A 24,031-nucleotide genomic window follows, 5' to 3' on the forward strand; every position below is an offset into this window, starting at 1 on the left:
TAGAATATTAATGTTGTTTCCAAAAAACCAAAGCAAGCCCAATTCAAAAGGAAATTAATGTTTCAGTTACTAATTTTGCATTATGGTTAGAGTAATTGCATTTTAAAATATTTTAGCAGATAAACCACTGATTTCAAAACAGAGTTGTTAATTATATAGACTGGATGCCAACTCAGGATGGGGTTATTTCAGTACAAAGAGGAGAAAATCCTAATTTATAACAATATTCCAGAAATGGCAACAGAGATCAAATGTTAGTATTCCTATCTTTCAGACTGTCCTCTAATTTCATTTTCCATTAAAAGTTAGCTGTGATTCTTGTGCCTTGAGGATTTTCTAATAGACTTTTTACTATTTATTCCAGCAGGTACAAGCCTTAAGTCCACAATATTGTTTGCTTTCCTGCTTCCACACTGTCAGAAATATTAGGGGCCATGGGAGAATGCAGACCTCAAAACTGACCATACTTAACTTGTGTTTTATGAAGTTTTGACATTAATTCCTTTTTTTCTTTAACAGGCTGTGTGTCTTACTTTCATTTTTATGGATTAATATACGAATTTTAGTAACTAAGGAGATTCTTATTTGCTTCCCAAACTTAAACATCAGTATTAATAGACACAAAAGGCACAATTTAACATATTTTATTGGCTGAGTGTAAAGGTCAAAATTACCAAGCTTTATAGAAGCATGATTAGAAGTATACAGTAGACCCCTTGTAGAAATCATGAAGGAAAGCCAGTGTAGGCAATGTCTGGAACACAATTGCAAAATGTGAGTTGCTCCCTGTGACGGAAGCAGAGCAATTGTCGAGTTTGACTAGATTGCAAAAGAATTTAAAGGGGCAGCAGATGTTTAAGAAGGCATGAAATAGCTTTGTCGTCCTCATGTAATGTTCGCTGAGAAGCATGCTAGGTATTAAGCAATCCATACTGAATCCCTATGCAGTGATTTTATTTCCAACTGAGATAAGTAGGTGAGATAGATAAACAAAAGCAGAAGGCTTAATTAGTCCTGCCCTTGCCTCAGCCTCTAAGGTGGCTGGAGCATTACTCACCATTTTGCTGAGAAAAAAATTAAAGAAGAGAGTGCAATAGGTGCGGGAAGAAAAAAAACAGTAATTTTTTCAAAGGCAAGAGATTGCCCTGTAAAACAAAAGGTACATAGTGAATCAGACAGACACATTTCTCTGCAGGTCTGTATTCAGGTATTAGTAGAGCTAGATTTCAGAGTTCTGATGTTTTAACTAAGAAAAAAATGACTTATTAGCGAGAAGGCAGTTTTCTCAAATGACATTGAAGAACCTTTGTGCCATTCAAAATTTGCAACGGCCTCCTGCTTCAAACACGTTTTGTCATTCCCAGCTTTGAGGAGAATTTGGAGAATACTTGTAGAAAGGCAGCTGTGCTTCAATCATGTTTATTCTTTAGCTACGGTCGCAGGCTTCCCTTTAACATGCTAGTGTTCTCTTCTTTTGCAGGGACTTTACGTTTTTGTGGTCTATTTCATTCTACACAACCAGACGTGCTGCCCCATGAAGGCCAGCTACACAGTGGAAATGAATGGGCACCCAGGACCTAGCACCGCCTTCTTCACCCCCGGGAGTGGAATGCCTGCTGCTGGGGGCGAAATCAGCAAGTCCACCCAGAATCTTATCAGTGCTATGGAGGAGGTGCCTCTCCTTGCCCTTTCTCCTGCTCCGTCTGTCTGTCTGTCTGTCTCATACGCAACCTTTCCATTTTATAGAGTACGAGTTAAAAGGTGCCACGTAACTTTCAGATCCTTTTCCTACTGACATTCTCTGATCTCTAATATTTGCTGTGCTTACTGCCGTACCGTGTCTGTTATCTAATTCTTCTTCCTCTGTGCTTTGTGAGCTCTGCTCACCAGTGGTTTGTACTGGGAAGTCAGCATGTAATTTGTCATTTCTTTTTCCAGAAGCTTCCTAATTTGACCTTTGTGTGTAGTCACTCAGTTGTGTCCGACTCTTTGTGACCCCATGGACTGCAGCCCGCCGGGCTCCTCTGTCCTTGCAGTGACTAAATCTGCTTCAGAAATGGTGTTTCAAATACGGTTCCCGCATGAAAATATTTTCACGGCTCTCTTCCTTTGCCCATCCCAATTCACCATTCAATCCCAGCAAACAAACAAACCTCCCACTGGTCCTGACCATGTCGTTTTGGGTTCCTATGTCTAAATCACGTTGCCACCAACCCATCAATAGTGTCAGCCACAGCACTGGTACCACTGCTCGTATTTTAAAACGTACCTGAAGTTATTTGTCCAGGAAGACACGGTCAGGAGGGTTACCCTGACAATTCCTGCAGTGCCTAAGATAAGCCTGCCTACCATTCCTCACAGAGCTTATATCAGTGTCTCTATATTAAAGAGCCAAGGGAAACAGTATTTGTGTTTGTGTCCTGAAAAAAATCAAGAAATCAAAGTGCATATATCTGAAAAGAAAACAGGTAATAGGTGGATAGATAAATAGATAATCTGCCTGTTCAGTGATATGTTTTGTTGTCTTTCATGTTAAATTTTGAAAGCAATTTTATTCATGTTAGGTGAAAATTAAGTGATCACAAATAAAGTATCATATTTAAAGACTGGCATATATGTTTAGTACCCTTAAATGTTTAGCAACCTAGTACCATTTCTATATCCCAGAAGTTCTTAAAACTGAATTATTTTCACATCACAGCTGATAACCATAGAAACAAATATTGCCAGGATCAGCAGTGCAGGAGTAAATCTTTAAAACAAGTTTTTTTGTCTCTTTGATTGGTTACCCAGTTTAGATCTGTCTAGATCTGAACTGTACAATACACTAGCTATTAACCATGTGTGACTGCTTAAATTTAAACTAGCCAAATTTAAGTAACAGTAAAAATTCAATTCATCCACCACCCTGGCCACATCCAAGTGCTCAGTAGCCATCGTAATGGAGAGTAAAGGTATAAAATGTTTGTAGCCTCACAGGGCTCCACCAAACCGTACTGCACCATCACTGTCCTGAAGAGTGCTAGTCCAGATGTTCTGCTGCTTCAGGAAATGTTTTAAGGTTTCCTCTTCTCTCAGACTGACTTGTCCCTCCCTCAGATCCCTCTCCCCAGTTGCGAGGCATCCTGTAGTCCCTCAGAGCGCCTTGTATTGGGAGGCGGCAGTTGTGGCGGTTCAGTTCCTGGCCTGGGCCGCTACTTGAATGTCCGTGGCGGGTGTAGCACAAAGCCGTGCCCTCAAGTGCGCCCTGCATTCCTCAGAAGCTTGGAATTGGCCCTGCTCCAGCTGTCAGCGAGGGACTGGCGGACACATTCTGAAAAGCCAGGCAGAGAAGGGAAAGCATTAGGAAAGGAAGGATTAAGGGATTTTTTTTTTTTTTTAAGCAGTAACCAAAAAGGAAGCAAATATATTTACTCACTTCAAGATAGAACTCTCTTTTTCATCATTTAAATTTTAAAAAGGAGGACTTTAGAATTCTATCAAAGAGCTTTTCTTTTCAATTCAGTATATCCTCGTAGATAGCTACTATATTTAAAATTCTATGTTTTATCTTAAAGATTAGGAGAGCTCTTTTCTAGGTCTTATACTTTTAACCACTTTTTTTTTTTGCACATATTCTGTGAAAAACAGTTAATGTATGGATTGGGTTAAAAGATACTTCTCTTTTTCCACACATGAGAGCATAGAAATCTACAAGTAATTCTCATAGAGAAATTGTTTAGTGTCACCAGGCGAGAGTGTGTCATGAAAAGACGCACTTTTCTGAGGAACAGGTAAAATTAAATGTCTTACGTCTATAAACAGTTCAGCTTCCCCCGCTCTTGGTCTTTGTAATGAGGTATAGAGATAAATAGCTCAGATAGATTTCAGGATAAATATCTATGTACTCATATTATGGTTTCCTTTTCTTCCCATCCCAAAGGTGCCACCTGACTGGGAGAGAGCATCCTTCCAGCAAGCCAGTCAGGCCAGCCCTGACTTAAAGCCAAGCCCACAAAACGGCGCCACGTTCCCTTCCTCTGGAGGATATGGCCAGGGGTCACTAATAGCCGATGAGGAGTCCCAGGAGTTTGATGACTTGATATTTGCATTAAAAACTGGTATGTGAACCCACAGACCCATTAGAAGGAAGCACTCTTGCTCTGCTATGATTTATATCTTCTTCCCATGAAGTTTCAGAAGTACAATGTCACCCTTAGCGCATTCCAATTCCCATGACCCATTCCTAATCCCAGCCGAATTCTAGGATATTTTGTTCTTGGCACCAAATATGAGACAACCTAAAAATAATTGACAATTTGCTTCTAAGAAAAAGGCATATTTTAACTCGATGTAAATATCTGTGCACTGAAATCTTGCTGGATAGAACACCAATTGAGATAAATTCAGCACTGTAAGAATCTGGTAGCAACCTGCCTGAGAGAGTTCTGCCTCTGACCTGCCAAAGAGAATTTCTTATGGAGTAGCTTTGAGGCAGAAACTTTCAAAGGCAACATAACGTGTCTCTCGTACAGTTCTACAGTTTTTAAAGTGCCATCATATATAGTATTTCATTGGATCTTCCTATATATTCAGCTTCACCAGTCTGTGACCCCCATGGAGAGCTGTTTTCCAATCAAATATGCATCTTCTTTCTTTTCTTTTTTTTTTCCTCAGAAAAATGTTGATCTGTCACTGCTACCAAAAGTTCAGTGAACTTTCACATTTCCAGATGTACAAACATTCAAGAAGATATGTCTGTGCTCAGATGAATTTATTGAAACAGTTATTCGAAAGTACATTCTATTATATATATTCCTGTGTTCAGATCAGTGCTTGGCAGTTGGTAAACCTTTTGTAGATGTTGTTGGAAAATGAATGAATGAGAGAGAGAAAAAAAGAAAGAGAAGGAGGGAGGGAGGGAGGAAGAAAAGAAAGAAAGGTGAAATTTAAGAGTTTGCTTGGCGGAATAGACATTCACACAAACATGACATTAAGAGTAAGATAAGTAGTGGAAAGAGTTATTATTAATTATTGAGGATTCAAGGAAATTTTTTTAAAAATCTGATCCATTATGTCTTGAAGAATATGTAGAGTTTATGTAAGTAAAGCATAGAGGAAAGGCATTACAGGCTGAGGGAACAGAATTAGCCAAAGCTCAGGGCTGCAGGGGATGGGGAGTGGGGTGAGTGAAGTCAGGCAGCAGGAGAAAAGCCTGGAAAGTAGTTTACCTGCTTTGTTGATAAATCACTGTAGTTCCTCAGCTGGGTTTCAGCTGGCACCCTGTTTGGGATATTCACAGACATGCTCAGTGAAAAGGTCCCCTGACCAGATATACTTGGGAAACTGCAGAGATTCAGTATTCAGTTGAGCATTTTAGCAGGTCTAAAAAGTCCTAAAGAAACCCACTTCATTCACCTGTGGCTTCCGGAACACGGTTAGCGACAGATTCATCTGGGGAAGCGAACACTTACTGACACTCTGCATGATAGAAAATTCTCTTCAGATGCCACGCTAAGGGGTGGGGTTTTTATAGAACTCAGTAAGCCACGGAGGTTTTTGAGAAGGAGAACGACATGTTCCCACTGGTTTTGAGGCAAAGTAACTCTTAGGGAAGTCTGAAGAATAAATTTAGAAGCAAAATCAGAAAAATTGAGAGGTAATTCCCATGGCCCCAAGAAACGTGATTTAAATCTCAAATCTGGGAGGTGGCAAGAAAAAGGACAAGGGGAATGCTGAGGCAACACGGAGATGACAGTCATCAAAGACTCATGATTCTCACCTAGGAGACTGGGGAATCTTACATAGAGAATTCGCTCGTTTATTTGCTCTCAAGGGGACCCTGGTGAGTTCAGACTTGGATCATTTGATCATTCAGCCTGGTGGCTCTTATATATTCAAGTTGGGATCTTTGGTGAGAGATCAAGGTTGATCTTGAATGGCATCATGCAGAGTTACATGTGAAACTATGGGGAGAAATGAGTTTACTCTGGAAGAGTGGAAGCTAAGAGATGAGATGGAAAGAGGTTAGGAAGGAAACAGAGAGGGAAGAATGGAAGACATGAGGAGAAAGGAAAGGAAACAAGAACATCCAAGATAATACTTATGCTTAAGAGTGAATAGAAGAGGGTCCTACAAAGGACACTGTAGCAAGGTCAGCACGAGAACTAGAGAGAAGAGAGTTCCATGAAGGAGGAAGGGGCAAGTGTGTAAAATGCTCATCCGAGTTAGGACTGAAAGGGGGCGTTCAGGTTACAAATAATTCTCAGGGTAGATTATGTCCCCAGCATTGCAATGCAGACAGCTGCTGTTATGACACTGGAAGCATGAAATGAATTCCTACAACATAATTAAATCAGATCTGGGTCCTATATATATAACAAGTATTAAATGCATTCCGTTGAGGAATGCATGGAATGACTTGCTTACTTATAGACTGAGTTTAGCATTCCTTAGAGTTCACAAAACTCTTTTAGGAAGTAAATGCTTAAAAAGACCAAAATAGCAGTCTCTCACACTGGCTCCCTCTGTTTTTAGAAGAGGTACTATAATAACCAAGTCCTACCCCATAGATACTTTCCATCGTAGAATGTGGTCAAATCAAAGGGGCAGTCCACCTGCCATTCTGTCCACAGTGGAATTCACAGTTGACACACAGGCCAGGTTTGGCTTAACCGGGAGTTTTATTTGAACCTCATTGCACTTTTAACATTTTTAGGAGCCAAAATTTTAAAATGTAGAGATATCCCATAAAAATCCAGAATTTCTTCATTAAAAAAAAAAATCTACCAATAAAGTGCTTAAAATCATCGCTTGATTGGAGCTGAGTAATGGCTGCTCTTCCAGTAGGACGTGAGCTCTTCAGTTTGTCCAGTGCCCACCAGCCCTGTGTCACTGATTCATGCGAGCCTCCCTTGCAACTGTGATGTTTGAGTTTGTAAACCTTGACCTTAACTGTGGGCCACTCAAAGTCAAACTGGAAACAGTGGATCTTCCAAGTCTTTCTCATTAGAACCCCTAAACAACTTTGAAAAACTGTGTTACTGCTTGCATATATCTAAATAAGCATCTAAAGGTGTCATCATGAGTTTAAATAGTATCAAACAATATTATTTCTATTGTTATAAATTTTAGGGTTTAAGGGTTTAAGTACCAGAGCAATTTGATGCCCACTGTTATTCGTTTTATTTCAAATATATACAAGCAATCTTTTCCTTTACAGCTGGAGATTTCACACCATTCTCTTTTCTCTTTTAACTTGTATAGCCATTCTACTCACAACACAGAATTTTATCCTAATTTAATATATTTTATGTTTGAAATTCATTTGGTATAAAATACAAGCCCTGGCCCCCAAAGCAGTCATGGATTTGTTTTTCCATTTGAATTTTAACCATATTGAATTTATTTTTTAAAAAAGAACACAAAGAAAAAGAAAACACAATTGACCATTTTCATCTTTTAAATAAATTATTTGTCCCTGTATGAGAAATTCACATTTCACTCTAAAAAGAGGACATAGCGTCTTTCAATTAGTTGTTCTCTAAATACATCGGCCTCGGGCCTGGCAGGCTAGTGGATAAGACGCCAAGTTTCCACTGTAGTGGGTACACGTTTGATCCCTGCTTGGGGAACTAAGGTCCCAGCATGCCACACTGCACAACCAAAATAAAGAAGAAGGAAAAAGAAATCCATCAGGCTCTTCACAGGCAAATGAGACACGAGTGTGTTCGGCTTTGAAACAGGGTGTTTTTTCACTGGGGTTTCTCCCAGAGGGACTAATCTGACTCCCCATCTTCCTTAGTCCATTAACTTCCTTCTTTTACCTCAGACCAGTGACACTAATGTCATGGTAGACATTTCCTTACTGGAAACCTTTAAATGATTTCTTTTTCAGTCAGAAGAAAATAAATACCAAGTCCTTGAACACAAATGAAAACATTCAGAATCAAGGTCCAAATTCATGAACTCCTCAAAGAACCCATTAATAAATTTCTCTTTCAGAGGCATCACGTAAAACTACAATGACTTATTTAACTCCAAGAACTTAGGCACTCCAGTGTACTGAGCAAAGTTAGATGGAGATCAAAGTGGAAAAGTAGAATTTGAAAAGATTTTGATTTCTTTGCTTCAGAAGCCAATCGAAGGAGTGCGACCTTTGTATCACTGCCACATTTCAAAAGGTCATAGAAAATAAGAATGGGCTTTGAGTTCAGAGACGTTTGTGTTGAGATCCTAGCTCTTCAGTCTTCTGTCTGTATGGCTTTCAGTAGGGAGCTCAACCTTTCAGTTTCCTTGTTTATTATTTTTTTTTAATTATTTTAAATTTTATTTTATTTTTAAACTTTACAAATTGTTATTAGTTTTGCCAAATATCCTCGTTTATCACATAAGGGTTCTCATTGTTAGTTTTCATGAAGTTTAGAAATTGTCTATGAGAAGAGTCTACTGTAGTGTCTGACAGAATTGAAATTCAGTATGTGGTATAAATTATTTGTTATTATGCTTAAAAACAGTTTTAAATGTTTATAATGTGTTCTGTAACACCTGAGTGTTTGCTGACTCATAACTCTTGAAAACAGTGAGGTAGGTTGGTGCCTGAATATCTGCCAAGTAGTTTGAAATGTATTCTATAAACAGATGTGTGAACACTTGAAACCTGGGGGACAAAGAAGTCACACAGTTAGAGCTGACCCCATAAGAGACCATTAGTTCAGTTCAGCCCCTCAGTCATGTCTGACTCTTTGAGACCCCATGAACCACAGCACACCAGGCCTCCTTGTCCATCACCAACTCCTGGAGTTCACCCAAACTCATGTCCATCAAGTCGGTGATGCCATCCAGCCATCTCATCCTCTGTCGTCCCCTTCTCCTCCTGCCCCCAATCCCTCCCAGCATCAGTCTTTTGCAATGAGTCAGCTCTTCGCATGAGGTGGCCAGAGTATTGGAATTTCAGTTTCAACATCAGTCCTTCCAATGAACACCCAGGACTGATCTCCTTTAGGATGGACTGGTTGGATCTCCTTGTAGTCCAAGGGACTCCCAAGAGTCTCCAACACCACAGTTCAAAAGCATCAATTCTTCGGTGCTCAGCTTTCTTTATAGTCCAACTCTCACATCCACACATGACCACTGGAAAAACCATAGCCTTGACTAGACGGACCTTTGTTGACAAAGTAATGCCTCTGCTTTTCAATATGAGAGACCATAGGATGTATTAAAAGACAACACCCTACGTTTGGTGTCAGAAGTCCAGTTGGAGGGACTTCCCTGCTGGCCCACTGACTTAAGACTCTGTACTTCTAATGCAGGGAGCCCACCTTCAATCCCTGGTCAGGGGACTAGATCCCACATACTGCAACAAAGATTGAAAATCTCACATGACACAACTTAGATCCAGCATAGCCAAATAAATGGATAAATTTTTTTTTTTTAATAGAGAATTCCCTGGCAGTCCAGTGGTCAGGGGTTTTCACTGCCATGGCCCTGGATTCAGTCCCTTGTCAGAGAACTAAGATCCCACAAGCAGCATGACATGGCCAAAAACAAAGTAAAATTTAAAAAAATAAGTCCAGTTGTATATCTTCATTCTAGAATTTCCCTGCTATGTAACGTGGGCCACTCAGTGAACACCTCTGATCCCCACTCAATCTCTGTGTCTATAAAACAGGACTACTGTCATGCTTTCTAAAGTATGTTGAAATGTCGAGGAGAGACTCTAGATAAATTTGAATTGTTCCTTGTAGTTCCTTTGACATCGCCTGTTCAGTCTACCAAGAGGGAGAGTTAACTATCATCACACTTACTGGATTTTTCATAAATTTTTAGCTTAAAATTTAAGCACGAAAATGCTTTTCAGAATATCAGGATGCCTATTGCCAAATACCTTCCTAGACCACTGAATGAATTACAAAGAGACAAGAAACCTGGGCTGTGTTCCCAGTTCTGCCATGTTATACTCGTGTGGAGAATGTGTTCTGTCTTGAGTCTCGGCGAGGGATCAGGATTTGGGTATTGTGCATTTACGTCAGCTGGGAGGAACCTGAAAGAGGAGGATGAGGTGGCTCACACAGATGTGGTGGCTCAGGGAAGGCTGCATCGAGAACTTGCTGACATGGTTCAGGGCTCCACGCTACTGGACAAGGAGGCAACAGCCAGTCACTTGTATAGCTCCAGCCACGTTCAGCCTCTCAGCCCTGTGTACTCCCACCCTCACAGTCTGCTCAGCAGGGTCTCAGTTCACAAACTTCTTTCTAGCATGCTTTGTCGCCATGCTGGGCAGATGCTTATACATTCCTAGTGTCATTTAGAGGGGCTTCCTAGGTGACTCGGCAGTGAAGAATCCACCTGCAGTGGGGAGACGCAGGTTCGATCCCTGGGTCGGGAAGATCCCCTGGGCAGAAAATGGCAACCCACTCCAGTGTTCTTGCTGGAAAAATCCAACGGACAGAGGAGCCTGGTGAACTACAGTCCATGGGGTCGCAAAGAGCTGGATTCCAGCCTGGTGAACTGCAGTCCATGGAGTTGCAAAGAGCTGAATGTGACTGAGCAGACACAATGACATTTAGAGCAGGCCACCTTTGAAATCAGAGGGAGCTGGTGCTCGATTGTTACATTAAGCCCCACTTTCCCCTGGTACTAATGCTGAGGTCCTTTCTGTTTCTCTGGAGTTAATCCCATATTGGGCAACTGAACCCTTGAGTTACTCAGATCAAGCTGCTATAGGCCTCAGGGCCTCAGTCACCGCTTTATAAAATGCCAGTGTGTCACTGATCCAGTGGGAGGTTCTTCTGTTATAAGTTGGGCAGTTCCTCTGCTTCCCTGGCAGAGAAACATGGGCCCTTTGTCCTTCAAAGACAGTGTGGCAAATTCAAATATTACTTAAAACATAGGGCCAAACACCATAAGGGATTCAAGAAGGCTGATAACAACAGCAGCAAAAGACTAGAATATGTCTATTTGGTAAAGTCCAGCCGGGTTAGTATCTTGAAAGACAATGCAGCAAGTTCCAGGCTTGCAGTTTACAATAGGAACTAATGTTTGTTCTTGAGAAGGCAGTGGAATGCAGAATGGATCAGCAGGACATTCTGATGAACTGGTGATAAAAATTAAAGAGGCATTTTCAAGAACTAAGATGCAGAGCACAATTTATTACTATACTCAACAAACATTTACTGAATACACGCAGTGGCTAGGCGCTGTCCTGTGACCTGGGGGACATATTCCAATGGAAGAACTAGAAATTTTTAAAGAAAATCAACATGTTGTCACGGGTAGCACAGGAGATGCTACCTGAGTTGATATTTATAGGAAGAGTGAAAGCAACCAAGCAGAAGGGTTGAGGGGCAGGGAAAGAGCCTTCTAGGCAGAAGTGCTGATTAATGACATGGTGGGGAAAGGAAGTGACCAGTGGCTCTCGTGAGACATTTAAGCTAGAGAGCAGGCCAGAGTCAGATGGATCAGCCTTGAAGCTGGGCTGAAGACAAGCCCTCCAGAGGTCAGACAGCAGGAGACGTGAAAGAAAGCAGAAGAGCTTTGAAAAGGGTCCACAGGATAAGATGGGCCAGTGTGGTGTCACAGAACCAAAGCCAGGCAGTGGGGTTTCAACAGCAGCCTTTAAAAGAGAGAGGGTGGGAAGGACAGAGACCCAAAAAGGGAGGGTTTGGCTAGAAGGAGAACCTTAGCAGGCTCCTGCTTCCATCTCCAAATAGGTTGAGAAGAAGCTAATCCACTGTCTTCCCATAGCTACCAGCCCTGCAAAACTGCCTTTCCTACCCCCCAGGTAGAAAGGGAAGTATGAGCTGCCCGGGCAGCTGGCTTTTCACTTTCTTTCTTGTTGGCAGTCTTGTGCCCAGCAGAGGGGGTGGGGCTGGGAGCTGTAATCTCTGATGATTCAGCCAACAGCACACCCTGTGACCATATCCCTATTGTGTCTCTGTGTGTGTGTGTGTGTGTGTGTGTGTGTGTGTGTAAGAGAGAGAGAGAGTTTGTGTGTTTACACATTTCAGAAGAAAACAGCAAGGTGTTAGTCTAGGCTTGTGTCAGGTTTTCTGAATCATTCCGAGTTGGGAAAAAAGTAGTAAATAGTGGCACTTCCTCAATACAAAGATTCTGGGTGCTATCTGCAATCAACAGCTAGCTTTGTGGGATTCCTGTGCAGATCTGATTTTGGCACTGTGTTACATAATTATTCTTATCTTGGGATCAGATCTGAGTCATTCAGAGCCAGTGTCTTCTGGGCGCTGATACTATACCATGTGTTAATGCACGGTTTTCTCAGGTCCCTGCCCTCACCGAGGGTCGGCTGAGGGACCTACCAGGTTCAGTAGATGTAGGGTTGGAGGATATATGTTTTCTAACAGCAAATCCTACCCCCCGCACCCCCCGCACTGAAAAGTTCTAATTAACTTGCCTGATTTCTTTTGTACTTTAATAAACCCCCAATTAAGAAATGGTGTTCTTCGGAGTAAGTTATGCCTGTCAACCATGTAGAAACAGGAAAAAAAGATTGAGAACACAAATCCATGTCTTTAGAAATTAATCTGTACTTAACAGAAACTACCAAAAGGAATTTAAAATACAGTTTAATAGTTGTTAGGTGTCAATAATATGTATTCTAAGTGTATAGCTCACTTTTTACTAAGAGAGTGGAAATAGACGTGTGATGACTTAATGGAACTTGACTGTTAATTTGCTGGACTAATAGGTGGGAGTTTCGTGTTTATTCTTTTTCTGCTGCAGGTGCTGGTCTCAGTGTCAGTGATAATGAATCCGGACAAGGCAGCCAGGAGGGAGGCACCTTGACTGACTCCCAGATCGTGGAACTCAGAAGGATCCCCATCGCCGACACCCACCTCTAGCACCTCAGTAATCATTAGAACGAGGGTACTTTCATATTTGTATTGGCTCTGTGCTAAAATGTTCTATAATAGGATTCTGTGAATTGTACTGGATGATGAAGCCAGAAGTGATTGTTGTGTTCGGAATATAAATTACTTACCTTTGTGCACCCTGAAAATTAACTGCTTACAGTGAAAGCCTGGATCGATTTCTATCAGTTAATAGGATTGATTTATATCCGTTAATAGAATGTACATATTCCAAGAGTATTCGTTGTTTTTTAATAATGCTAACATTGTTTAATAAAAGTAATAACAATCAATAAAAACCATAGAATCCATTTGGCATCACCCAAGCTTGTTGTTTATGAGAAAATATTGTGCCCAAGCAGAGAAGCATATTCTGTCTAGCAGTGTCCACCACCCTGTTTCTTCCCACACTGATACAAGTGATCCAGATTTAAGGCTTCACCTTCATTCCTAAAAACCGTAAAATGCATTGTCTGCTGATTTTGCACCCGAGTATTGATGGACTACTGTAGTTTACATAGTCTTTCATCAAAAGTATTTATTTCTGCTCATTATAAAATTAGGGAACTGAACATCTTCCAGAATGAATGTTCTGTTCCCAGTTAAAAATAACTTCCCCAAGCATTTTAACACAGCTAAGAAGAGGATCATCCAAACAGTGCAGAGTTGTTTGGGAGAAGTTATTTCTTGGTTTGGATTTTTCAGTCTTTGTCTTGGAATGAGAAATCAGAAAGTCTGTCCTAGAACAAACACTATTGTGTTCAAGATGATTTCATTGACTATAGTTCCAGAAGAATCCTTTAAGGACAGAACAAGTTTGTTCTAAGAAAGACTTTTTGGCCTTTTATTTTTGAATTCTCAAGTATTTGGGGAAAAATCAGTAGTCATTTTAAGAAAAAATTAAAATTGAGAAAAAAAAACCCACCTAAGGGAAATTTTGTTGTTAATAATTTCCCTTAAAACCATAATTAAATCACTCAACTGTTCTATTATCACCGTGAAAAAATGGCTTTATTTTTTTATAAAGCCTGAGGTGGCGGTATTGATCTTGATGAATTATAAAATGACTCTCCTTTCTTCTCCCTGTTGGTACTCCCCTACTTCCATCTCATATTATATTGTTTTGAACAAAATCAAACAGCGTAAAGAACAAAAACATTATTGGCAGAGTCACAATCCTTTTTAGGAAGTTTAGAAATGGTGGTAATACAATTGAAATATACATTAAAAGACAAATGAATTTGTTGTCTCTCTCAATCTACAGCATTGCACTGTAGTGTCTTCCAAAATAGGGTAGAAGCAGTTGATGAAATTGGTTATAAAGTAAAAATTTAGCATGAAAATTTTGAAATGGGTAATAACCATTTTAAAAATGTTAAGGCTTTAATGAATTTGACGCTTAGATGATGATTGTAGAAATGTGAGATTTCATGGTGTAGAATCCATGAGTCATAATTACTGTAACATTTTTTGGCAGATAATTCGATTCTTATTTGTCACTTAAGGTGAAGTTAGCTTATTGTCAGCATTTTTAAAGCTCCTAAAAGGATTATAACTCCACCATGATGAATAACAAAGGCAACTGTCAATATCTGTTTTCATTTCTACTTGTCAGAATTTGGAAAAATCTGGCCAAAACCACTATCAATCAGGGACAGCTTTCTTACTTCAGCTTGCTGAGTTTCTGTTGTTATCCAAAATGCCATCTCACTAAAGAATCAGCAGAACCTCCTGCCACTGATCAGCATGATTCTTTAAATATTAAAAGGAAAGGCATGATTTTGAGAAGCTACAGTGCTAAAACAAATAAGCTTCGTATTCCAACAACGGCAATGTTTTGCCATTCAGTTTCCTCTCAATGTAGAATAAAATGGGACATCAGCCAGGGAAGGACATAGGAGGAAGCAAATCAAATCATAATCTTGAAAATTCAAAAACTAGAAGTGTAACACTTTGTGATCTTTCTTTTCCAGGTTTGTTACTCCTCCATGACATTTTAAAAACATAATTATTAAGATAGATTATTATAATTATTAAGATATTCACATTCAGTACAACTCACCCATTTAAAATGTACAATTCAGTGGTATTTGACTATATGATATTGTTGGGGTTTTTCATTTTTGTTGGAGTATAGTTCCTTTACCATGTTAATTTCTGCTGTACAACAGAGAGAATCAGTTATATGTATACATGTATTCCCCCTTCTTTAGATTTCTTTCCCATTTAGGTCATGACAGAGCATTGAATAGAGTTCCCAGTGTTACACAGTTCTCACTGGTGTTTTTTTTTTAATTGTCGTAAAATATGTGTAACACCAACATTTGCCATTTTAGCCATTTTTAAATTCAGTGATATTAATTATCCTCACAATGTTGAATATTCATTACCTTTACTTACAAAACATTTTTATCACCCTCAGAAACTCTGTATTCACCCCATCGCCTTGATATTTCTTCCCTCTGTCAGTACACATCTAATTTAATTTCTTTGGGAAATGTCCCTGCTTCTGCATTTTTGTGATTATTTAAAATTTGTGTTTCTTGTTGCTTTAGTTCTTTCTCAAGTTTTTTTAGAATTTTTTTTTTAAATAGGATTTTCCTAATTTGGATGTAAGTGCAGACAGGTATGGGGTTTCCCAGGGGCTTAGTGGGTAAGGAATCCACCCGCCAAGCAGAAGACACAGGCTCAGTCCCTGGGTCAGGAAGATCCCCTGGAGAAAGAAATGACAACCCACTCCAGTGTTCTTGCCTGGGAAATCCCATGGACGGAGAAGCCTGGCAGGCTACAGTTCATGGGGTTACACAGAGTTGGACACAACTTAATGACCAAACAGCCGCAGCAGCAGCCAACAGGTATGCACTTGAGATATGGAGTAGCAGTAGAGCCAGCAGAATTCAACTGAGAGGGGAAAACAGGCAAATGAGAATCTTAGTAAGCAAAACACAGAAAGCATTTCACCCTGGAACTGGATCTTCGAGTTGGTTTTTGGTCTCTTGAGGTGTTTTAGGGTTTAATTAGTACTTTCCATGGTTCCTAAATCTGACCAGAGAAGTTTAAACATGTAATGGGGCCGTGACTGGAAAAAAAATTGCCGTTCAGGAACCTAGCTCCCAAACAACTTGGTCTTGTGTTTACCAGCACTTAAGATCCACTCTGAGTTTAGCCTTAAGTGCCCCCAGGTAAATCTGTTTGAGGGTAGATCTCAATCAGAGAAGAGAATGTTGAATTTTCAAAGCAGCTGGGTGGCAGAATGGATCACCTCTAGGCAGCCTGACCTTAATTGGGAACAGAGAAAGCAACGAGGGAAATCCTGTGCTTCATGTGTTTTTTGTTAATGGCAAGACCTAGCTCTCCAGGACTGCTCTGCTGCTGCTGCTAAGTCGCTTCAGTCGTGTCCGACTTGTGCGACCCCATAGACGGCAGCCCAACAGGCTCTGCTGTCCCTGGGATTCTCCAGGCAAGAACACTGGAGTGGGTTGCCATTTCCTTCTCCACCAGGACTTCTCTAGGAGGATGTAAGTCAGAGGACCACATTGCCTGTAACCTTTAAAGAATGGACCAAGCGACAGAGGCTCAGAACTCTTCCATAACCTTGAATCTCTTCTAGTTTCATTGCCCAACTAGTAAAATAAAGGTGAGTGATTTTCATAAGACTTAGTTGGTACTTTGATGTTATTATTCAATACATCTCACCTACCCAAACTTTTCTCTTATTAAAATAATTTCAACACTATAATAGAAAACCAAACTCAACTTTGCAAAAATTGAGAATACCCCAGATGCTTAATTAAACTGTAATCCATACTGCCTAGCTCATATGATGAATACATGTGCAGTATTTTTAAGAAATAATAGTCCTGAGCTGGGGGAAACATTATTTCTATTGTGGTCTGTATTCACATCAACCTGACAAGTTTAGCAACTGCCTAAATTTAAATCTTTTACTTAAGAAACTTACATGGTTTCAGGAAAAGAAGCAAATAGAGATTAACCTTGTTTCCCATCATCTATAACAGTGGGATGCAGTTATCAAACACTGTTGTCATGGTCCTTGGGAGTGTCAGCTACAAATTGGCACTTTGCATGGGCACTTGCCATCTCCCTCTACAAGGATTAAATCATATGCTGCTGTAGCTGCTGATTTTCACACCCCTTGAAAGGAGTTCAGGGTGGAGAGCAGAAATGAGGCACTCTGTGCTCCAGGAAAAACTGGCAAAGCAGGTCCTCAGATAAGATATTTTCAGGAGCTGATTTTATGAGCCCAATTCTTGTATCTCCTCATATCTAGAAAAGTACTAAAATCCTTCCTGGTGACAGCTGCTCCACGTGACTAGCAGAAACTTTCTGCAGAAAATATGTACTTGATTGCATGTATTCTCCCTTCACCAAAATCACATTATGCTTCCTCCCTGCATCTTTGGAGCAGTTTCTCAGAGCTATCTGAAATGCTGTCTCCTGGGCTGCAATCCTCCCTTTGCCCCAGGTAAGATACTCAGAAGGCTCATGTTGTGCTTTTTGCTTTTTTAAGTAAGTCAGCAGGAGTACTATGGGATGCTTCATTTCAGTTCCCAGCCTACCCCTCCAGAGACTCAGCATTGGGACCCAACAACTTAGGCTGTGCCATGAGCCCCGAGGTTAGAGCTCAACCCCTAGAAGAGACTCAGCTCAAGGAAATTGCTAGCAGTTTCAGAGCATGAAATGAGAAAGATAAGTACTCATTGTTTTCTAACAGATAAAACGATTCTAACAAGGTGAGTGAAGTGAAAGTCATTCAGTCATGTCCGACTCTGAGACCCCATGGACTATATAGTCCCTGGAATTCTCCAAGCCAGAATACTGGAATGGGTAGCTTTTCCCTCCTCCAGGGGATCTTCCCAACCCAGGGATCCAACAAAGTAAGCTATGCTTTTTACTCTGATGAGCTTTTAGAAGTCTTATGAACAAAGTCATAAACTTAATATGTTTTTTAAATTCAGGAATGTTTTATAACAAGAATGAAGGGGAAAGACAATGCAAATAATTTCAACATTACCTTATTTGATTATATTTATTTCAAAGGTAAGTCTTCCCTGGTGACTCAGTGGTAAAGAATCTGCCTGAAATGCAGGAGAAGCGGTTCTAATCCCTGGGTCAAGAAGATCCCCTGGAGAAGGAAATGGCAATCCACTCCAGTATTCTTGCCTGGGAAATCCCATGGACAGAGGAGCCTAGTGGGCTACAGTCCACGAGGTCACAAAAGAGACACGACTTAGTGACAAAAACAATAATTTCAAAGGTAAGGGTGTATACATACTCACAAGAAAGAAAAACAGAGAAAGGAAGGAAGTGAAAGAGAGATTGAAAAAAAGAGTAAAAGAGTTCTGAGAAGTCAAAGCTTCTGAGCATGAAGAATTGCTGCTTTTGAACCAGAGTGTTGGAAAAGACTCTTGAAAGTCTCTTGGAGATCCAACCAGTACATCCTAAAGGAAATCAGTCCTGAATATTCATTGGAAGGACTGATGCTGAAGCTGAAACTCCAGTACTTTGGCCACCTGATTTGAAGAACTGACTCACTGGAAAAGACCCTGATGCTGGGAGAGATTGAAGGTGGGAGAAGGGGACGACAGAGGATGAGATGGCTGGATGGCATCACCAAGTCGATAGACATGAGTTTGGGTAAACTCTGGGTGTTGGTGATGGACAGGGAGGCCTGGTGTGCTGCAGGCCATGGGGTTGCAAAGAGTCGAACACAACTGAGCAACTGAACTGAACTGAGAAAAAAGCAAGGAAAATCTTGATAATAACAGTTTTTATTACACTTTACAATACACGATAAAGAGATACTTTTAAAAGCTGATTCATGAAGCATGTGACAATGTTGATCATCCTGCCCCAGAGTATATACCCATAGTCTGTGCACTCAGCAAAGTCATTTTGAAAACTTTTGCCACGTTACAGGAGGGAAGTAGTAATCATGTAATAAAAAACATGCGTGAGGTTAGAACACAAAAACAAAGTAGAAAGGTACTCAAGAACCACCAGGGACTTTACATTTCCCTAAAGTTCTATCCTATCTAATAGCACACTGGTTCAGTTCAGTTCAGTTCAGTCACTCAGTCGTGTCCGACTCTTTGTGACCCCATGAATCGCAGCACGCCAGGCCTCCCTGTCCATCACCAACTCCCAGAGTTCACTCAAACTCACGTCCATCGAGTCGGTGATGCCATCCAGTCGTCCCCTTTTCTTCCTGCCCCCAATCCCTCCCACATCATAGTCTTTTCCAATGAGTCAACTCTTCGCGTGAGGTGGCCAAAGTACTGGAGCTTCAGCTTTAGCATCATTCCCTCCAAAGTACACCCAGGACTGATCTCCTTCAGAATGGACTGGTTGGATTTCCTTGCAGTCCAAGGGACTCTCAAGAGTCTTCTCCAACACCACAGTTCAAAAGCATCAATTCTTCGTCACTCAGCTTTCTTCACAGTCCAATTCTCACATCCATACGTGACCACTGGAAAAACCATAGCCTTACAAATAGCTGTGAAAAGAAGAGAAGTGAAAAGCAAAGGAGAAAAGGAAAGATATAAGCATCTGAATGCAGAATTCCAAAGAATAGCAAGAAGAGATAAGAAAGCCTTCCTCAGTGATCAATGCAAAGAAATAGAGGAAAACAACAGAATGGGAAAGACTAGAGATCTCTTCAAGAAAATTAGAGATACCAAGGGAACATTTCATGCAAAGATGGACTCGATAAAGGACAGAAATGGTATGGACCTAACAGAAGCAGAAGATATTAAGAAGAGGTGACAAGAATACACAGAAGAACTGTACAAAATAAGATCTTCACGACCAAGATATTCACGACCAAGATATTCACGATGGTGTGATCACTCACCTAGAGCCAGACATCCTGGAATGTGAAGTCAAGTGGGCCTTAGGAAGCATCACTACGAACAAAGCACACTGGTAGTATGTAGTAAATGAGTGGTTTCTTCTTTTAAACGATCATCTGTATCCTAAGGGTTCATCCATGTGGTCATGTGTTGCAGAATTTCCTTCTTCTTTTAAGGCTGAATGGTATGTCATTGTTTGTGTACACCACATGTTCTTTATCTGTTCATCTCTTGATGGACATTTGGGTTGTTTCCATGTCTTGGCTATTATGGATAATGCTGCAATGAACATGAGAGGGTGGTATCTTCAAGACACTGATTTCAGTCCTTTTTCATAAATACCCAGCAGTGAGATTGCTGGATTATTTTAAAGTTTTTTGAGGAGCCTCCATACTTTTTTCCACAGCAGCTGTGCTACTCTGCATTCCCACCAACAGTCATCAGCATTGTTGTTTTTTGTGTTTTTCATGTTAGCCATCCTTACAGGTAATATTTCATTGTGGTCTTGATTTGCATTTTCCTGACGACTAGTGACATTGAGCGTTTTGCATATACCTGTTGGCCGTTTGTGTATCTTCTTTAGAGAAATGTATTTTTAAGTCCTTGGCCCATTTTTAAATTAGGTAATTAGTTATTTTCCTGTTGAGTTATAGAAGTTTCATATAAAGATTAATTTCTTACCAGATTTGTGGTTTATAGATATTTTCTCCCATTCCACTGGTTGCCTTTTCACTTTCTTGATAGGTGAAAATAATCCAGTGACAGAAAAACAAATTCTGCATGATTCCACTTATAAGGTATCTAAAATAGTCATATTCATAGAATCAAAATGTGGAATGGTGGTTGCCTGGGGCTGAAGGCAGGGAGAAGTGGGGAGTTTCTAGTCCGTGGACATAAAGCTTCAGTTAACAAGATGAGTAAGTGCTAGAGATCTACTCTTCAATATTGTATTTACAGGCAACAACACTGTCATATACATTTAAAATTTTGTCAGAAGGGTAGAACACATGTTCAGTGTCCTTACCCCAATAAAATAAAACAATATTTTAAATTGTTAACAAGATTGTTTGGTCACTGTTCTCCACTGCAAATGTTAGCATTGCATGGAGAAGGAAGTTCAAACAATTTTCTTAATGTTTTCCAGTCTCTTCTGGAACTCCTAGTTCACCTCTCACAGAGCCCCTAATGACATCTGCAGAACCCCCAAAAAGAAACCCACATGTGACCATAAGCTCCTGAAGAGTAAGAACTATGTCTTTTGTTTTGGTTTCCTGAGCACCTAGCACAATGTCTGGAACAAAATTGATGACCAATAAGTATTTGTCCACCCCCCAAAAAAATATCTCTATCCTACTAGGATAGCTAATTAGGGCATAATCTTTGTTGATCTTTTATGATTTTAGTTACAGATGTTTTGCCTTTAAGAATCCAAATCAATGGCAATTATTGCACAAACCAGATGCCGTATCATCTCCACATTAGCAGCAGCTTTCATTTCCAAAGCTATAATTCGTTGAATTATATATATGTAATTCATTCTGCTTCCTAGTCATCCATGGAGTCTTGAAAACCACCGAAGACCTGTGAAAAACTTGTTATTTTCATTTTGGCAGTAGTCTATATAAGTTTCAAACTAGATAGTTGTGTTTTTTTTAAGGACTACTGGGCAAGAAGGAGGCCAAGCCAAAGGTAAATAGACAACAAGAGGTGATATTTACTCCTCACATCTCATTATTATTCCATGACCTGCTCGTCATAAGGGCTTTGTGTGGGAAATTGCATGTGCATGAATATTTTGTAACCAAAGGGTTATAATCTGCAGTCTTTCTCATGCTTATCTGGTTCCACAGTAGGAAGTCAAAGAAGTATGTATGTGTCATTTCATGGCTGATTCATTATGCCGATACTAAATATATTTGAAATAACAGTCTGCATTGTAACACTCAAACCTAGATAACGTATAATTTCTAATCTTAGTGAGCCAAGGGAATAAGACTAATTGTACTCTGAAGCTAAGAAGTCATTGTCTATTAGATTAATTGTTAGTGTTCAAGCTCCGAACACACTATCATCTTCATACCTGAGTGATGTCTCTACTCCATGCTGTTAGGAACTAATTATGGACAAGAGTCAAGACCTCCCATATCCAACCATTTTGTGATTTCAAGACAACCCAAAAGATTATGGATCAAAAGTCATTGTTTCCTGTTATTCTCCAAGATAAAGACTGAACTGTGGAGAAGAGACTTTCTTTCTGGCAAAGGACCAAAAATATGTTTGAAAAAGCAACAAATTTTTTAAATAAACATTTTAGAGTCAGCCAAAAATAATTGATAAATTGCTCAAAAATCACAGTTTGCCTGTGTAGATGCTATAGAATATACAGCAGGATTGCCAGATTGGAAGGATGAACAGAAAGAGGAACAGATCAGTCCAAGTATTTTAAAACTCTATCAACTAGAACAGTATAAAACTATTTCTTAAATTAGTTTATTTTTTATTGAAGGATAATTGCTTTACAGAATTTTGCTGCTTTCAGTCAAACCTCAACATGAATCAGCCATAGGTATACATATATTCCCTCCCGTTTGAAACTCCCTCCCATCTCCCTAAACCATTTTGAAAGAGAGAAAACACATTTGTTTAATTCTACAAAATCTCCCTTTCTGTCTTACCATGTAAGACTGCTCACATAGTAGGGAAGGTTTTGGATCTTTACCCTTTGTCTTCCTATTGACCATTTCCCCTTTTCCTCATACAGGCATGCTTATTTTATATGAGAAAGAATCTCTAAAAATTTATATTAAAATAAGGTACATAAAGTATATCACATTTTTCACACTGTGAGAAAGTTTGATTATAAATAAGGATTCTGAAGGATTAAGTCCCAATGTATAGTGCAGGGAACTATATTCAGTGGAAAATAATATAAAAAAGAATGTGTAAATGTATATAACTGAGTCACTTTGCTGCACAGCAGAGGTTGGCACAACATTGTAAATCAACTATACTTCAATTTTAAAAAAGCAAAATAGAAATAAGGATTCTGATCAAAGTTTGGCTTGTATTAAGATGAAGCGCATCTACCTGCTCATTCATTACAAGAGAAGCAGGCAAAAAATGGAGATGTGTGATGTTCAGTCAGTTCTCCTAGGGCCTCAGTCCCCAGATGATAATAATTCAGCTGCTGGAGATGGTCTAAAGGGCTCAGGTGACAAGGCATGGATCAGAGACTAGACAGGGCCAGACAGGGAGGACGGAGCAGTAAACAGTAGGTTTCTCTTGGTGTTTTTATCTTATCATCAGGGTTTGTTTAAGGCTGATAGCAGCTCTAAACTGTTGCAGTTGCTCCCTAACACAGAGATGTTGACCCTGAGATTGGAATAGCCGCTGAATTAGAAGCCCTGTTAGAATATTCAGTCGTAGTAACCCTCACTTCACGGCAAGTCCTCTGTCCACAGAGAACAGATTGAGGTTGGAGCTCCGCAGTCCACAGTGAGAATCTCTCACCTCCACCGCCCCCAGGCCAGCACCTGCATTTGGGCCTCCTGCGGTTGGGGATGTTCAGAGCCAGAGAGGTTTCTGAGTGCTGATCCCCAACAAGTAACAGACCCACATGGTCAGCATATTCTTCTCACTCACATCACTTCCGCTTTGTAGCTGGAAATACCAGATAATTTTTTTTCCTCACACAATTCCCATCTATCTCCTCCCCAATGAGTGTTGAAACACAGGTTATATAATCAACACTGGATTTTTAAAAACTTCTATTTAACAAATACCTGCTCCACTACTGTCTTCAGGGAAACGGGAAGCAGTTGATATTTTCTCCCTTCTGGTATTATCATCAACCAAGTAAGCGTGGTTTCAACGTAGATAAGGTAGAAAGACACTCAACTGTAAGTGTTCTCCTTGCAATTTGTGGTTTTGGCAAAGACAGGAAAGTTGTTTTTTTTTTTTTTTCCTCTCTGTTTGTGGGTGAATTATTTTGGTATAAGATGTAGACAGGGGCTTTCCTGGTGGCTCAGTGGTAAAGAATCTGCTTGAAATGCAGACATGTGGGTTTGATCCCTGGGTTGAAAGATGCCCTGGAGAAGGAAATGGGAACCCACCCCTGTAACCTTGCCTAGAAAAATCCCATGGACAGAGGAGCCTGGTGGGCTGCAGTCCATGGGATCAGAAGAGCCAGACAAAACTGAGCAACTAAACACCAATAACTACAAACACAGGTATAGATAAGAGGGAAGATGGGATGAACCTTTTGGCTCTCTCCTCAGCAAAGGAGGAGGTTTTGTGACACTGCCCTCCCCT

The 24,031-nt window shown here is 40.2% G+C and overlaps 1 protein-coding gene and 1 long non-coding RNA gene across 2 annotated transcripts in view; one reads left to right on the top strand and one right to left on the bottom strand.

Moving 5' to 3' along the window:
• ADGRV1 (adhesion G protein-coupled receptor V1) overlaps nucleotides 1-13,159 on the top strand; it is a 542,954-nt gene extending 529,795 nt beyond the window's left edge. Inside the window, exons 88-90 of the mRNA XM_061424381.1 lie at nucleotides 1,481-1,672; nucleotides 3,923-4,100; nucleotides 12,721-13,159. Of these exons, the coding sequence (XP_061280365.1) occupies nucleotides 1,481-1,672; nucleotides 3,923-4,100; nucleotides 12,721-12,839 (489 nt within the window). The 3' untranslated portion in view covers nucleotides 12,840-13,159. The remainder of the gene's footprint in view (nucleotides 1-1,480; nucleotides 1,673-3,922; nucleotides 4,101-12,720) is intronic.
• Nucleotides 629-19,060, bottom strand: LOC133251665 (uncharacterized). The gene is made up of 2 exons (XR_009737720.1): nucleotides 17,884-19,060; nucleotides 629-3,313 (listed from the first exon to the last, which is right to left on the bottom strand). It is a non-coding gene; the product is annotated as an uncharacterized LOC133251665 (long non-coding RNA).
• Between the last annotated feature and the right edge of the window lie 4,971 nt (nucleotides 19,061-24,031).

The sequence above is a fragment of the Bos javanicus genome, chromosome 7 (genome assembly GCF_032452875.1).
Source record: "Bos javanicus breed banteng chromosome 7, ARS-OSU_banteng_1.0, whole genome shotgun sequence".
Taxonomy (NCBI): Eukaryota; Metazoa; Chordata; class Mammalia; order Artiodactyla; family Bovidae; genus Bos; species Bos javanicus.